This window comes from Saccopteryx bilineata, chromosome 1 (assembly GCF_036850765.1).
Source record: "Saccopteryx bilineata isolate mSacBil1 chromosome 1, mSacBil1_pri_phased_curated, whole genome shotgun sequence".
Lineage (NCBI taxonomy): Eukaryota > Metazoa > Chordata > Mammalia > Chiroptera > Emballonuridae > Saccopteryx > Saccopteryx bilineata.
In genome coordinates, this window is record NC_089490.1 from 388756978 (window position 1) to 388773459 (window position 16482).

Genomic DNA, 16482 nt, shown 5'->3' on the forward strand with positions numbered 1-16482 from the left:
CTGGAGTCACAGCAACCCTTTCCTCCAACTCCCACGCCCTGGCAGCTTCTTCCTGCAGCAGGCCTTGAAAAGGATGCGCGTAAATGACCCGAGATCCTCCCAGGCTCCAAGATTCGGTCAGTGCCCAGATCTCTTCAGGGAGCTCCAGCTTGCGTCACCCTACTTCCCAGCCCGCCGCTCCCAGGCCCGCCGACACGTGGTGGGAACGTGATGGGGCGGGGCTGGACTCGGCGCTGCTGGGCCAATAGCCCGGAGGGAGGTTCCCAACCAATGGCACAGACGCTTCAGAGTCAGGGGCCGGGGCCACAGAGTGGAGCGGCAGCGTCATAGGTCACTGGGCGGGACGAGGGCGGGACATATGTCGCTGACAGGGGCGGAGCGGCAGTGTCCAGAGCAGTCTGGACGGTGATGGCGGCGACTGCGGTGACCCCGGCAGCGGCAGCTCAGGCGCCAGCGGCCTGCACGGATGGCGCCTCCTCAGTGCATTGGTTCCGCAAGGGGCTGCGGCTCCACGACAACCCGGCGCTGCTGGCGGCAGTGCGCGGGGCGCGCTGTGTGCGCTGCGTTTACATCCTCGACCCGTGGTTCGCGGCCTCCTCTTCGGTCGGGATCAACCGATGGAGGTGAGGGGGCCCGGGGTGAGGTCGCGGGCTCGGGTGGGGAAGGGGATGCAGCCTGGCCTCTGGGATTCCTGGCGAAGAGCCTGCACCCCCAAGAGGGGGAGGTCCCGTCCCCGCAGTCCCCACACCCCCGGAAGACTCCGGCCTGGGAGAGGCGGGGCAGGGAGATGGAGCTGCGTCTCCAAAGGAGAATCCGGGACTGGGGAAGCAATTAATCATGGTACCAATGGCTTGGGTGGCTCAGGGCTCGACCTCTGACAAAGTGTTTTTGCACTACTATCCCCTTTGATTCTCAGACACTTCTGAGGGACAGAAATAACGATCCCCATTGTACAGATGAAACTCTTAAGCCCTAGAGACGCAAAATTGACTTGACCAATGTCTTGTAGCTAGTGCGTAGCAGAACAGGGACTCCTGGTCTAGGGCTCTTAAGGGTGTGCTCAGGGAGGGCAGGAAAGCAGACATTATCGTGAGGGCAGGGTTGCGTTTCTGAATCTATGGCACAGAGATAATTGCATTCTTCAAGTAAAGAGCCCATTGCTGGGCTCCTGAAGGCATTTCTAAGTCTCAGGTTTGTTTGGATTTGTCCTTTCACCCATCCTGGCTTCCCTCCCCCAAGACTACTCTGCCTCTGAAGGTGTCTTGGGACTCTGGATTAACATTAAATAAGGCCAGTGCTGGTCTCCCCATTATTATAGATAAATAGTTCATGTTCAGTTAGAGGCACGGTGTGTCCTGAGCTAGAGAGCAGTACTCAACCCATTTTGGAGAATTATCGCAGCAACGATGAACTTGCTAGAAGAAAAAAATATTGTTCCTTTCTTCCAAAACTCATGAGATTAATTTTAAAGGATGTTTGAGCCACTGTAGATTACTTTTCTTTTCTTTTTTAATCAACTGATGTGCTAAGATTAAGGAGCAGGAAAGCTGTGATATCAAGGGGGACCCTCTTTGATGACTTGCAGAAGATGGAGTCCACAGGATCATGGGAAAGGAGGACCTACAGATTGGTAGCTGATATATTTTCTCTGTCACTAGTGTTGAAACCCAAGAAGTTTTGAGGCATTGTGTACCTATCTTTAAAATGTCCCTCGGCAATCATTTGGTTTGTTTGCATTGTTCTGGGGGATGTTTGCTTGTGGCTTTGTTGCACTGATGGGCAGGATTATTCCCAGGATACTGTGGCTCTCAGCACACCATGATTTCCTCGCCAGAGTGTGTGCCCTTTCAGAGAGTGAGCGCTCCTCACAGTGGGCCTATGAAATGCCCACTCCTGCCCCATTTATGTAGAGGGAATGACTAAAGATAGTCCTGTGGAGAGCCTGCCCACACAGTTGACAGGCTGCTCTATTGCTCTGCCTCTGCTCCAGTTTCCATAGATAGGAGCTTGGGTTTGACAAATACCTTCAAAGGATCATCCCTACCTTGGGCATTAAACCAAGCTTCAGACTTTGCCTCTCTTCTTTACAGCAGTGTGCCAATCAGAGCAAAGTCAATAGAATTGGGCTGTTCTCTGCTTGTTACATTGTCACGAAGGAATTCCTTCTTTTAGTGGGTTGTTGAGGGCATTGCATAGGACTGTCTACTCCTTTGTGGTAGTGGAAATTAAAAATCAACAACAAAAACTGTTGTTGATTAAACTCGGATTTTCTAGGAAGTAGGTGTTTGTGGATTTTTGTGGGTCATCCTTCTGTGATTGTGCTTCCCAGCCCGTGAAAAGAGAAAAGGAACGTGGTAGCGGATACCCGAGTCAAATCCTGAAGTCAGAGGCCGTGTAGGAATGCAGATCTTAATCGAGCAATTATTTAATGAGTGCCTAATACCTGCTAGGCCCTGCTCTAGATGCTGCTAGGGACACAGCAGTGAACAAGAAAGTGTAGTGTCCAGAGCTCCAGAACCTACATTTTAATGAAAGAAGACAAATAAACAACCATAATTTAGTAAGATTAAGTGGCATGCAATAAATAAAAATAAGGGGATGGACTAGAGCAGTGGCTCTCAGTCTTGCTGCACGTGGGAATCACTGAAGGATCTTGAAAAGATGCCTGGGCTCTCTCTTCCTCTAGTTCTCGTTTAATTGTTCTGGGTTATGGCCTGGGCAGTGGGGCTTTTAAAGCTCTTGTGAGCTGCAAGGCCTGAGAAGCAGACTAGAGAACCACAGACCTGAGCCTGACAGCTGGGGAAATATGTCACAATGCATTGGCAGGAAGTCTAATTAGTTTTGACACTCAGAAGAAAAAGGTGTAATACTACAGAACGGGTCGAATATGATAACTGCTCCAGGGCCTGGAAACACTCCTTCCACCCCCGCCATATTCTCTGCTTCCATGATCAGATCAAGGGCAGAGCTGCAGACCGCTTTATACACATGGTTGAGGATTGGGGGAGTGATGGAGCCAGCGGTACCTCTGTATAACTGCAGTATGGTGGCTGTTTCGGACCCGGGAGTGATCTGGGAGAACTGTGCTGCAGCATACCATCCTAGCTCTGCAAATACTTGAGCTACTGTCTGGAGCTACTCTGAGAAGCCTCCTAGAAACGGCGGGCCCTGAGCCATCTGCCAGAGGTGGGGGGAAGCAGTCTGTGATCGCTACTATCCTCCTGCACTTCCTACACCGCCTCCCGCACAGCGTGTTTTGGCAGATGAATCAGATTAAAATAACCGTGAATGGCACTTTCTAAGAGTAAAAGAAGACAGAGAAAGGCAACCAAGAAAATATGTATGTTTATTAGTACAGGAGAAGGGCGAGCATACTCCTTGCCTTGGTGCATGGGAAGTTGATGAGCTGTTCGTAGCTGTATGAGCCTGAAGACTTTTCTGTCAAGTACTAGTTGGCTGAGCCCTTTGCCATTTTCCCAGCCCCACCTTCTCCAAATATGCTGTATTTGGAAGGAGATACTGCAGTGAGAACAAAAGGAAAAATGGGGGTGTGAGCAGCTTCTAGAGTTAAAAATGGGTACTCAAAGTAGCCCCTTGCAGTTTTTCGTTACCTTTGTCCCCCTACTGTAACTTAGGTGTTTGCAGCGATTCACCTCACCTTTTATTTAAGTCATATTCTCCCAGCCTCTGTGCCGCACCTGCATTCAGGAGCTTCTGGGACAGAGAGAGTTGGTAGAAATAAAATAGCGGCCCACGTCGCTCAGAACTAATAAATGCGATAAACTGTAAATTCCCCAGAATGCCTGGTGGAAACAAGGGTGTCTCTCTTCCCAGTGCTGGGCGCTCACACTGTTGGGCTGTCATCGACATGGGTGGTACTTCCCTGGAACTTAGCAAGAAGGGGATTGAGAACCATAGTCTGCTGGTGGGGAAATTCAGTTTTCTCTGAGCTGTTCAAACTGGTACCACGCATGTTACTTTACTGTTCTGTTGCTTAGGAAATGTTTCCCTTTGAGCAAAAGAGATGGAAACCTTCATCTAACCTCTTTCTCTTCGAAATTAGGAAAGAATAAAGACTGTCCCTGCTATGGGTTATGGATTTGGGTTAGCATTTCTGTGGGGTTAATAATTTCTCTCACTTCGGAGAAATTAATTTCTATTAATATTCTATGTAGCCAAACTGGTTGAACCCGATGTCATTATCATAGTTAGATAGCATTGGTTTGAAGCAGAGAAACTTGATCAAGGGTGATCTGGACCCAAAATAGAATTCACTATCATCATCCTCATCTTCCTCCTCCTCCTATTAACAAAGTATTCCTTAACACAGAATCTGCCTTCCCTAAAGATCTGCTTGTCTTATTCTCAACCAGAGGATCTGCCTCTTCTCTAAAGAGCTAGCCCTGTGGCGTCATGGATTACAGAGTCTTGCCTATATTTTTGGAAATCCCAGTTTGGTTTTCTCCAGCGCTGTCTGCCTCCGGCTCCAGAGCACTTACATAATGTAATTCATATGCCATGCTGTCTGATCCAAAGGGTGCTTTAACTGCTCACACAGGACTATGTGCTCTGAATTTTGGCCATGTGAGCTCAACGTGGAGTTGCCAAGGATGACCTACCAGCCCCAAACACTGCCATCTCCAATGCCCAGGCCAGTCTTCTTCAGACCACCCCTCATTGCAATAAAGAGAAACTGGCCATGTGGAGAGAAGGGCTCGGGGGGAGCACAAATGCCCAAGCTTCTCTGTGCACACCTGCCCGGTGAGCATTTGTCCAGGGCGGCCCTGCTCGGGTTCCTTTGGTGTCATGCTGTGCTGTCACCTGGCGGGCCTCGAAGGTGGGGCTGCTAAGGTGGTGCTGCAGCAGCGCTTCCCTCTCTCTGGCTGCCTGGGGCTCCTGGGGACCTGTTGCCTGCCTTCCTGAGGCTTCTCTTCCTGGAGGAGCCCTGCAGGGCTTGATGAAAGACCAAAGTTGGAAGTATGTAACATTTCCAGAACTTCAGAGGCAGAAACCAGGATCTCAATGAGAGAAAGTTTAGTAGAAACAAATTAGAAGCAAAGAAAGGAAACTTATAAACAGAGCTAGAAGTAAAGTTTCATTTCCTAGAACAGTGCTTCTGAAACTCGAATGTGCAGAGGGTTCACCAATGGCACTCTGATTCCGAAGCTCTGGGATGGATTTGGAGATTCTGCATTTCAGCAAACTTCTGACTGAGTCACAGCTGCTGATCCTCAGAGGAGCAAGGGTCTGGGAGCAAAGGTGCTCCTGGAGTCCTGGGCAGCATAGCGTTAGTGCTCAGGCAGTGAGTCCTGGTCAAGATGCCATGGAGCCTACAGCTTAAGAATGTAGACACTGATCCACACTGCCTGGTTTTGAATGCTGGCCACTTATTTAGGTGTGGTGTTGGGTGAATTACTTAGACTCTTGGTGCCTCAGTTTCCTCATCTGTATAATGGGAATAATAATAGTATCCATGTCATAGAGCTATTTTAGAATTAAATGAAGTAATGTATGTAAAACAAATCAAATAGTGCCTCATTTATTGTAAATGTTCGTTAAATGTTCATTGTTGCTATTATCATCATTTGGTTGCTGTGCTCAGAGTTGCCTTCTGCTCCCTGCCTCAGTTAAGAAAAGGGCTCTCACAAGGTTATCTGTGCTTCAGAGATATTGTGGCCCTGGCTGGTTGGCTCAGTGGAAGAGTGTTGGCCCAGTATGCATATGTCCCAGGTTCAATCCCTAGTCAGGGCACACATGGGAAGTGACCATCTGCCTCTCTTCCCCTGCCTCTCCCCCTTCTCTCTCTCTTCCCCTACTCCAGCCAGTGGCTCAGTTGGTTCTAGCATTGGCTCCATGTGCTGAGGATAGCTCCATTGGTCCAAGTGTTAGCCTCAGGCACTGAGTATAGCTCTGTTGTTTCAAGCATTGGCCCTAGACGGGGGTTACTGGGTGGATCCTGGTTGGGCGCATGCAGGAGTCTGTCTCTCTATCCCCCTCCTCTCACTTAAAAATAAACGAGAAAAGATGTTGTAAGGCAGGGGTCTCAAACTCAACTCAGCATGTGAGCCGCAGAGCAAGATCACAGCCATTCGGCGGGCCGCACTAGGTCTACAAAAGGCAACTGTTACGCAACACTTTTCAGTGTCACAAAACGACCAGAAACTGTAGTTCGCATCACAGCTGCTGTTAACTAAGCTAATATCTAGCTAGGATGCTAGAGAAATGAAAAATACAAGTAGGCCTCTAGGCTTACTTAATTTTATCCAAAATATTTTGAACTTCGTGGATTAGTCTGCGGGCCGCACAAAATTGTTCAGCGGGCCACGAGTTTGAGACCCCTGTTGTAAGGAATCTCGCCTTTTAGTACATGAGGTCTGGAAATAAAAAGTTCTGTTGAAGGCAGAGGGAAGCTAGCTTTCAAATGTGCTTATCAGCCTGATTGACAGCTTCAAATGAAAGCCCTCTGCAGCCAGGTGGACTATGAAGGAAGAGGCCCCCAAAGTGCGTGGCAAAAACACTCCTGGAAGCCAGAGATAGAGGACCATCTTTCCTGGGGTTGTGTAATTTGTCACCAGTTATCTCTAGGCATTCTGTCTGGCAGGGCCCAAGTTTCAGGTGGTGTGAGGCTATTTACATGGTTCTTTCTTATTTTCCTCCTGAGAGGAGTAGTGAATTTTGGGAAGAGGCCAATGCAAGTGCGTCACTCACCTCTCAGCTTTCCTTTTCTGAGGGTGTCAGCTTTTCAAAAGCAGAAATTCATAGAGGCAGAGCTTTTGGTTTGTATAGTGCACCATTCAGCTGGTCAGTGTCCCTTCATAACCCCTTGGAGGCCAGTCTCCCATTGCAACCCCTTGGAGAGTCTCTTGCCTGCTCTTTAGCTAGCATGATGCTTTGGGCTGAGCCCAGCTCTCAGCTTGTGCTGGAATGTGGGTCTGTGGCGTTCATCGCAGTGGGTGTGTCCTGTTGTGAACGTCAGAGGCGGGGGGGGGGGGGGGGGGGGGCGGGGGGCGGGCTGCTTCTATCTAGTTGGCAGCCTAGGAACAGTTGCTGCTTCTCCACGCCTCCTATAGTCAGGTAATGTGTTGTGCATGGAGGAGGCACAGGGTTTCATTATGCGCAGAGGAAAATCTGGTCATTGCCTTTGTTGATGGAGATGGGTGGGAGGTGCTAAGGGGTAGACAGAGGAGTCTGACCTGCCAGGGCTTAGTTCCTGAGGAAGATCAGAACGTCAGTGGATTACCTGTGGTCAGGTCTGTGTTTGTCAGAGAGAGGGACTCCAAACACCCCAGGGCCTGTGCAATCTCAGCCCCCAGAGCAGTGTGGGGCATGCCACTAAGAGGTCTTAGAGGTGGGAAAAGAAAACAGTCTGGCCAATCAGCAGGTTCCTGCCCCAGCTTCATCACTTAGTTAATAACTCTGATCTTAGGCAAATTTGTTCTCTTCTCTGTGTCTCATTTTTCTAACCTATAAGATGGGGATAATTTTTTCCTTCAAAATGTCTTGAGAGCCTGATCTCTGGTGGCGCAGTGGATAAAGTGTCGACCTGGGAACACTGAGGTCGCTGGTTCAAAACCCTGCACTTGTCTGGTCAAGGCACATATGGGAGTTGATGCTTCCTGCTCCTCCCCCCTTTCTCTCTCTCTCCTCTGTAGAATGAATTAAAAAAAAATGTCTTGAGAGAATTAAAAAGAAAACACTTTAAAATGCAAAGCAGAGGCCCTGGCCAGTTGGCTCAGCGGTAGAGTGTCGGCCTGGCGTGCGGGGGACCTGGGTTCGATTCCCGGCCAGGGCACATAGGAGAAGCGCCCATTTGCTTCTCCACTCCCCCCCCCCTCCTTCCTCTCTGTCTCTCCCTTCCCCTCCCGCAGCCGGGGCTCCATTGGAGCAAAGATGGCCCGGGCGCTGGGGATGGCTCCTTGGCCTCTGCCCCAGGCGCTAGAGTGGCTCTGGTCGCGGCAGAGCGACACCCCAAGGGGCAGAGCATCGCCCCCTGGTGGGCAGAGCGTCGCCCCTGGTGGGCGTGCCGGGTGGATCCCGGTCGGGCGCATGCAGGAGTCTGTCTGACTGTCTCTCCCCGTTTCCAGCTTCAGAAAAATACAGAAAAAATAATAATAAAAAATAAAAAATAAAATGCAAAGCAGATCTATAATAACATTGGTGAAGAAGGGAATAAGGAATTAAATTCCTGGGGACACAGGGGGGAAAGACTTTTTACTTTGTACCTTTTGGGGTTTTTAAATTTTTTTTAATTGACTTTATTGAGGTGACACTGGTTAACATAATTATACAGGTTTCAAGTGCCCAATTCTATGGCATATCCGTGTACACCATACTGTGTTCACCCCCACCCCAAGTCAGGTCTTTCTCTATCACCACTTATTTTTGCTATACGCTCCTTTACCTCCCCTACCCCCTACGCCCCTACCCCCTACCCCACCACACTGTTGTCCATGTCCATGAGTTCTTTTTTTTTTTGTCCTGTTTTGCTCTATGCTTCCACCCCCCTTGCCTAGCCCTACAATTGGCAGCCTGTTTGTTCTCTATGAGTCTGTCTCTGTTTTGCTTGTTAGTTCATTTAGTTCATTAGGTTCCACATATGAGTGAAATTGCATGGTACTTGTCCTCTTCTCTGACTGGCAATTTTGCTTAGCATAGTGCTCTCCAGGTCCATCCATGCTGTCATAAAAGTTAAGATTTCCTTCTTTTTATGGCTGTGTAGTATTCCATTGTATAAACGTACCACAGCTTTTTATCCACTCATCTACTGATGGGCACTTGGGCTGCTTCCAAATCTTGCCTATTGTAAATAATGCTGCACTGAACATAGGGGTGCATACATTCTTTCAAATTAGTGTTTTGGGTTTCTTCAGATAAATCCCCAGAAGTTTGAACTATATGAATAGTTATCTGTTTAAAATGTTGATTTTTGTTTTATTTAAAAATAAAACACATATAAAATGTATTGATAGAATTTCTCCAAAAGGTGATTGTGCCTAGCTGAACAGCTAGTAAATTTTTATAGTCATATTTTTAAAAATTTTCATTGCCACTGAAAGGCCCTGGCCAAGTAGTTTTTTGATTAGAGCGTCGTCCTCACATTCCAAGGTTGTGGGGTCAATTGCCAGTCAGGGCACATACAAAACCAGTGATACCATGAATAGGTAGAACAACAAATGGATCTCTCTTTCTGCTCTCTCCCTCTCCCTCTCCCTCCCTCCCTCTCTCTCTACCTCCCTACCTTCCTACCTCTCTCTAAAAATCAAACTTTTTTTTTTAAACTTGTTGAATGAAAGCATTCAACAAATGTTAATTTCCTTTCCCTGATTCAGCTCTTAGGCTAGGTCACTTAGCTATCGGGAGTCTCCAGTACCCCATTCCAACCCCACCCCTGAAAGCATGTGAGGATATCCTATGGAGAAATACCTTGTAAGGCAGGGGTCCCCAAACTTTTTACACAGGGGGCCAGTTCACTGTCCCTCAGACCGTTGGAGGGCCGGACTATAAAAAAACTATGAACAAATCCCTATGCACACTGCACATATCTTATTTTAAAGTAGAAAAACAAAATAGGAAAAAATACAATATTTAAAATAAAGAACAAGTAAATTTAAATAAACAAACTGACCAGTATTTCAATGGGAACTACGCTCCTCTCACTGACCACCAATGAAAGAGGTGCCCCTTCCGGAAGTGTGGCGGGGGCCGGATAAATGGCCTCAGGGGGCCGCATGCGGCCTGCGGGCCCGTAGTTTGGGGACCCCTGTTGTAAGGCCTTCTTCCTCTTAGGATGAGAACCTGATGCCCAGAGCCTGGAGAGGCCTGGAGAATGAGCCACCTGCTAAACAAAGCCCTGGGAAGTGGGGACCCAGCCCAGACTGTGGGGCTGGCGCAGTAGACACACACACAGCTGGAGCATGACTGCAGAAAGGCAGGGCGCGTCTGTGGGCTGGGGCTACTGCAGGCTCGTTCCTCTGCTGATAGGGGTCAGGCTTCCAAACCACACCATAGCACTGGTTTTCCAGAGGCTTTCTCACTTCTTCTCTGTTTTGATTCTGGTATCAAACTTGTGATGGGTGGATATTTACACACAGGGCCTGAGGCTGAGAGGGGAGAAGAGAAACAAGACTAGGAGCAGCTCACATCGAACCCAGGCTTTCTCTATGTCAGGCACTGTACTAAATGTTTTCCATGCATTGTCTGATTTTCATTTCTTAGCAATTCTGTAGTTGACGTTAGATAGGTACTAACATAACTCCACATTAAAGACTAGGAAAAAGCTAAAGAGATTAAGGAACTGCCTAAAGTCAAGCAGCTAGTAAGTGGAAAACCAGGATTTCAACTTATCCTACCGTGCCTGGACTAGACCCTAGGCCTCTCCAGTCCTGGTTCCAATGATGCTGCTTGTTTGGTGTGAAAGCAGGCCGGCTTCTCCCTGCTTTGTCAGGAAAGAGAGGGACTCTGTGATGGTACCACTAACAAGGCGTTTGGGTCCTGCAGGTTCCTCCTTCAGTCTCTGGAAGATTTGGACACGAGTTTAAGGAAACTGAACTCCCGCCTGTTTGTAGTCCGGGGACAGCCAGCTGATGTGTTCCCAAGGCTATTCAAGGTAAGTGTGCAGAGTGGAAAGGAGACAGTGAGACTCTGCTCCCTGGGTTTCCCCCACATCCTGAATGAGGTGACATTCTGCTCGAGGAAATGGAAACGGGGCTGGTCTGACCGCCGCCAGTGCTGGAGAAGTTGGGACCCAAGGCAGCTGGTCAACTTGCCGACAGAATGGAAACTGTGTTAAGGAAAAAAATTCTGTGAAACCAATGTCTTGTTGGAAAGTTCCCAGCCCAGTCCAGACGTGGGATGTGGCAAATTATTCCACCCCAGATGCCTCTTCAGTGGCTCAAGCCAGCAAGATTTATTAGGGCTCTTCCAAGCCAGGAGTCTGAGGGTGGGGTTTCCTGTCTTTCTTTGTTCTGCTAATTCAGAAGAGTCAGCTTCTGAGGGCACTTCGCTTCTTCCTCTGGGGTAAATGATTGATAAAATCTTCATGTGGATACGACGTAGGCCTGTTTCTCTATCATATAGCCAGCCCACTTTTGCCCCCAACCCCTTTATAAAGCTCCTTTTAGAGCCCAAACAGAGGCAGAAGTACTCATGGACAGAGGGTCTAAGGCAGTCTCCTCTCGTCCTCAGCACACACGTTGTTTTTAGGCCTCTCTCTACCTAACTGCCTTCCCTAATCCTTTGGGGGAAAAGATAGCAGGAAAGGTCTCCTGTCAACGCAAGCAGCTTAGTAAACACCTCATCCTGTGTCCATCTCTCTACACCCCTCACACATATGCTCATGTGCAGAGCACGCAGTGTTGATATCAGCCGCCATTCCCTCAGGGCTAACTATGAGTCAGGCACTTTTTTACCTAAGTGCTTTGCCTATTTATTCACTCACTTTCCACAGCAGCCCTAAGGGGTAGGCGCTGCTATACCTACCATCCGTGTGAGTCAAGAGCTACTTGCCCATGGTCATGAAGCTAGGAAGTGGGGTCTAGGATTCCAGCCCAGGCTTTCTGGCTCTGGGTTGTGTTCTTAATATCCACCGCATTAAACACATTTGCTTCTCTTCTCCTGCGTTGCCCTGCTCTCCCCCAGCGCCGCCAAGGCCATCCAGCACAGCCCAAAGGCACAGACCATCCATTCAGTCATTCAGTGTACTTTGATAGAGCTTCAACTAACTGTACTAGGCCCGTACTAGGTGCTAGGGCAGTGAAGAATGAGACAGCGGAGTTTCTGCTCTGAGAATTCACACTCTAGGGATTGTAGCTCCCCATGTATAAGATGCACCTTTTTTGAAAAAGGGCTCTAAAAACTGGATGCATCTTATACAGTGGTTGTGGCATTTCAAATGCCATAGATGGAACTGAGGACGAGGCAATAATAAAGACAGTGATTCGTCATTAGACACAGATGAGGACAAGCTAATAGAAGTTTTGACAGTGATGAAAGAGTGGTATGAATTTTAAGATGAATAAAACTTGAGTTCAGTAACTTTATGTAATACTTTTTTTTTTTCTTCAAATTTCGGGCCCCAAAATTAAGGTGCGTCTTATACATGGGAGCATCTTATACCTGGGGAAATACGGTAAGCAGACAAGTAATGGGCAAGTTTTTTGCCATGTAATCAGTGCTGTGATGGGGAGGGGCAAGGTGCGGGAGAAACACACTGATGAGAAGGTCGAGGAACGCTTCTTGGAGAACGTGTCATCTAACAGCATTTTGATTATTCACAGGCTAATGTATTTTACAGTATAATCTATATGAACTGCTAAGCCTAGTGCTTAGCTCGTAGTAAGGGCTTCATAAACGTCTAGTGCTGTTTTCCTTGAATAAGGGATGACCAGCCCTGCTCAGGACCCAGACGCCAGGCAGGCCTGAGTCAGGGCCAGGCCAGCCTGTGCATGGCCAGGACATTTGCCCCAAGGGGTTCAGAGTTTTAAGGGACCATGACCAAAGACTTTGGTTGGAATATGGTTTTCTTTTGGCTAGTTGCAGGCTCTCTTGCTTTCTATAGGTTATTTGTACAACCTTTCTCAGGACCCACTCTCTTTTAGCATTGCTAGGAAATATAGAACTTTGTATCAGAAAGAAATAAATACTTAGAAAACAATCCTGTCCTATTTTTTTCCCCTCTTGTTTTCTTTAATTCCTTTTTCTTTTTTTTCTTTTTTAACCTGGGGCCCCTCTGGTTTGATTTCTGTGACCTCTGGACTGAGGATTGTCCCTCCTCCCCCACCTGTCTGTGAGCCGGAGCCTGGTAGCTCTGTTTGCTGCTGGCCTTGGGAGTGTTGCTGTGGAAACCGTTAGGACACTTCACATAGTACACGTCTGCCAAGAAAACTAGGCCAGAAATTTGCAGAGCTCCGGGAGAGGCTTGCCAAAGGGTCTCTGTTCTCATAGGCCCAGTTTCTGTACTTCACACGAGGTCTCTGGGCCCCCCTGGCTGCTGGGTCTCCACCAAGTGAGTCAGTGCCTCTTTCTGGGACGGGGAGCTCCCCTGAGAGCATTGTGCTTAGAGCCTCCTGCTGCGTTCTCCTGCCTCAAGGACACAGCAAGCACACAGGGCTGCCCCCCTCTGTCCTGGCTCCATGGGGAGACCACTAGCCTCAGGCTCCACTGGTGCCATGCTGTGGACCTGGCCTCAGGGGCCTGCCCTCCTCAAACCTTGTGAACCTCAGCTTGTTTACTTTCCTGTTCAAGTCATTGTCCCCTTTGTTCTGCTGCCAGTTCTGACAGGACTCCTGCCTTGCTCTGTTTCCTCCCAGGAAGGAGCGGAGTGCCCAGCTCCCCCTCCTCCCCAGACAGTGTTTAGCATAAAAGATCTTCTTTCTGCAGGAATGGGGGGTGACCCGCTTGACCTTTGAATACGACTCCGAGCCCTTTGGGAAAGAACGGGATGCTGCCATCATGAAGATGGCCAAGGAGGCTGGTGTGGAGGTGGTGACCGAGAACTCACACACTCTCTATGACCTGGACAGGTAAGATGGCTCCCAGGGGTCAGGTGATTTGGGCCCCTGCTGAGCAGAACTCAGAGAGGTGTAGCAGTAGGGCCACGTAGCACATGAGGTTTGGTATTTTCTAGATGCTGGAGGAGAATGGACCAGAGTTGGGTTTGAAGAACAGGTCACAGAGAGCTTTACCTGATCTGCACACAGAGAGGCTCAGAGTCCCAAGGGGTGGAAGTGTGGGGATCCCCACTGAAGGTCTGGATAGGTCTGTTCCTAATATGCTCCGGTCCTATCCACCCCTCATGCTGCCGCTCCTGCCCTGGTCTGCAAAGACTGCCCTTTGACCTCAATATTTAGGAAATATAGAACTTTGTATCAGAAAAAAATAAATACTTAGAAAACAATCCTGTCCTATTTTTTTCCCCTCTTGTTTTCTTTAATTCCTTTTTCTTTTTTTTTCTTTTTTAACATGGGGCCCCTCTGGTTTGATTTCTGTGACTTCTGGACTGAGGATTGTCCAGTGGACCCTAAATATTACCTCTTCCAAAGGATCTCTGTTCTCCTAGGCCCAGTTTCTGTCCCTAATATAAGGTCCCTGGGCCACCCTGGCTATCTGAGTTTTCCGGGTCATGCATTTAGATGTTGCTGAGAGGCTCTCGAGATCCCCGCAGGGAGCTGATAAAACTACAGAGTAGCTGCCTTCTCCGGGGACAGGCCTCTGTGCTTTCAGAGATTCTAGGAGGCAGCCCTTCCCTTCCCTGGCAGGGCTGTCACCCCCTGCTGCTGCCGTTGCTGCCAAGCCAGCAGCCACCACTTCTCCCTGCCCCCCTGTCCCGACCCAGTGGTGGCTGCCAGGAGGCCAGGTCACACAGCTCTGCACGTGAGCCGAGCTCATAGGAGGAGATGCCGGGTGTGGAACTCCTGCTGCTGCCACGTGCCAGAGGAGGGGGTGGTGCTGCACAGGCAGCGGCCAACCTGCTATCTTCACTGGTGGAGGAGAGAGGGCCGACTGAGAAAGGAACGCAGACAGCCAGCCAGTTGCTTAAGCTGCTTGTTGGCCAACAAAAGCCCTGGAGTCTTTCTCTGACTCATCCCAGCCCATTCTTATGTAAAGAGCCTCAGCTCTCCATACTCCCCTATATGTTTTCTTCTTACCTCATACAGCTACTTGCTCATGAGGAAATACTTTGTGAACTGCAGAGTACCCATTAAGTATCAGCTGTTGCTGTCACTGCCCCCAGCCCCAGTCTCTGAGTTAGGGGGAGGAACTGTTCTCTACCTCTTTGCTCTAGGAAGTAGGGGCCAACAAGGGAAGTGTGTCCCACAAAGGAACACACTTGCAGCCCTCTTCAAAGAACTTCTTCAAGGCTTACGCTGGGATAGAGAGGAGGGTCCATGGGGATTCCCATGCCTTAGATAGGCAGGCCGAGTACCAAGAAGGCTAGTGGGGTTTTTTCCATGATGAGAGAGATCTGGTCAGTCTCTGTAGGCGGCTCCACGGCGACTCCAGGGAACCTGGAATTGAGCCGCAGCTTTGACCCTGCCGTGCTCCATTACCTGAGGCACCTGCTCCAGCTCTCTGGGCTTCATTTTCCCTCTCGGTAAAATGGAGATGCAGCTTCGCTTGCCCCTCCTTTCCCCTTCGGGGTGGGGCTTGTGAGCAGATAAGGAAAGTACCCTCCATGCTTCGAAGTGTGGGCTCTTCTGGGTGAACAGGGCCTGAAATAAAGGGCGTGGTGAGTGACTTTGGGTGCGCTTTGCAATTCCCAGGATCATTGAGCTAAACGGACAGAAGCCGCCCCTTACCTACAAGCGATTTCAGGCCATCATCAGCCGCATGGAGCTGCCCAAGAAGCCCGTGGGCTCCGTGACCAGCCAGCAGATGGAGAGCTGCCCGGCCGAGATCCAGGAGAACCACGATGAAACCTACGGCGTGCCCTCCCTGGAGGAGCTGGGTGTGTACTTCGGCCCCAAGCCTCTGTGCCTGCACTTCTGCTTCGTAAAATACCTCACTGGTTTTTCCTTCTTTGTCAAAGTGATGCATGTCATTGTAGACAATAGGGAAATGAAAATAGAAGTAACAGTCACTATTACCCACTGCTCAGATAACCACTGTTAACTTTGGAGTAGGTCCTTCTGGTCTTTTTTCTGTTTGTGCTTACATATGTAATCTTATGTTTCTAGTTCATACTCCTGTCTTTGTACTTTTCCCTCTCAAATGATGTAGGCACAGTCTGGTGCTGGCCTCAGTGGGCTTTTTAGTACCGGGATATCATACCGCTTCTGTTGAAGGGGAGGGCTCTCCGTCTCTTGGGTTACTGACTGCACCCTTTCTCCCTTCCCCACCCTCCCCCACTCTATTTTTTGATCTGAACAATTTGCTATCTCACCTGAATCACAGTTGTCACCAGCTAAGCTGAAAGGGCAAGCAGTCCAGGATTGCTCTGTCTGGAAGGAAGGAAGAGTGGCTGGGATGGGAAGGCAGGGGAGAGGCGGGGGAAGAGTCACAGTGGGAAGGAACCAGGATGGCCTAGAAAACACTGCAGCGTTAGGATGAGCTCTGTCCCAGTAGCACCAAGAACGCCACGGTTCAGTTCTTGCAAAGCTCAAAGAACACACCAGTGTGCCAAGACCTGCTGAGCTAGCACGGGGAAGGCCTGACCTCCGGTCCGGTGACCTGCCTTCTCTTGTAGGGTTCCCCACTGAAGGACTCGGCCCAGCTGTTTGGCAAGGAGGAGAGACAGAAGCTCTGGCCCGCCTGGATAAGCACTTGGAACGGAAGGTATGGCCTTCATTTCTGAAACATTGAACTTCAAATGTTGGCACCCATGCAGTGAGTGGTATGGGGTCAGGTTCGTGGTCGTAGTGCCTCTTAGCCCAAAGTGGTTGAAAAATAAAACATCTTCCTGAGGGCCATAACAAAGGCGGCAATAACAGCGCTGCCATTTAGTGAGTGCTTACCACCTGCTGGTCACTGGGCTGCGCCTTTCTG

General features: G+C 49.3%; 1 protein-coding gene across 1 annotated transcript in view; it reads left to right on the forward strand.

Annotated features, from left to right (window-relative positions):
- The first annotated feature begins 385 nt into the window (after window positions 1-385).
- Window positions 386-16482, forward strand: part of CRY2 (cryptochrome circadian regulator 2) — a 39764-nt gene continuing 23667 nt past the window's right edge. Inside the window, exons 1-5 of the mRNA XM_066251359.1 lie at window positions 386-623; window positions 10498-10606; window positions 13378-13520; window positions 15261-15445; window positions 16184-16272. Of these exons, the coding sequence (XP_066107456.1) occupies window positions 409-623; window positions 10498-10606; window positions 13378-13520; window positions 15261-15445; window positions 16184-16272 (741 nt within the window). The 5' untranslated portion in view covers window positions 386-408. The remainder of the gene's footprint in view (window positions 624-10497; window positions 10607-13377; window positions 13521-15260; window positions 15446-16183; window positions 16273-16482) is intronic.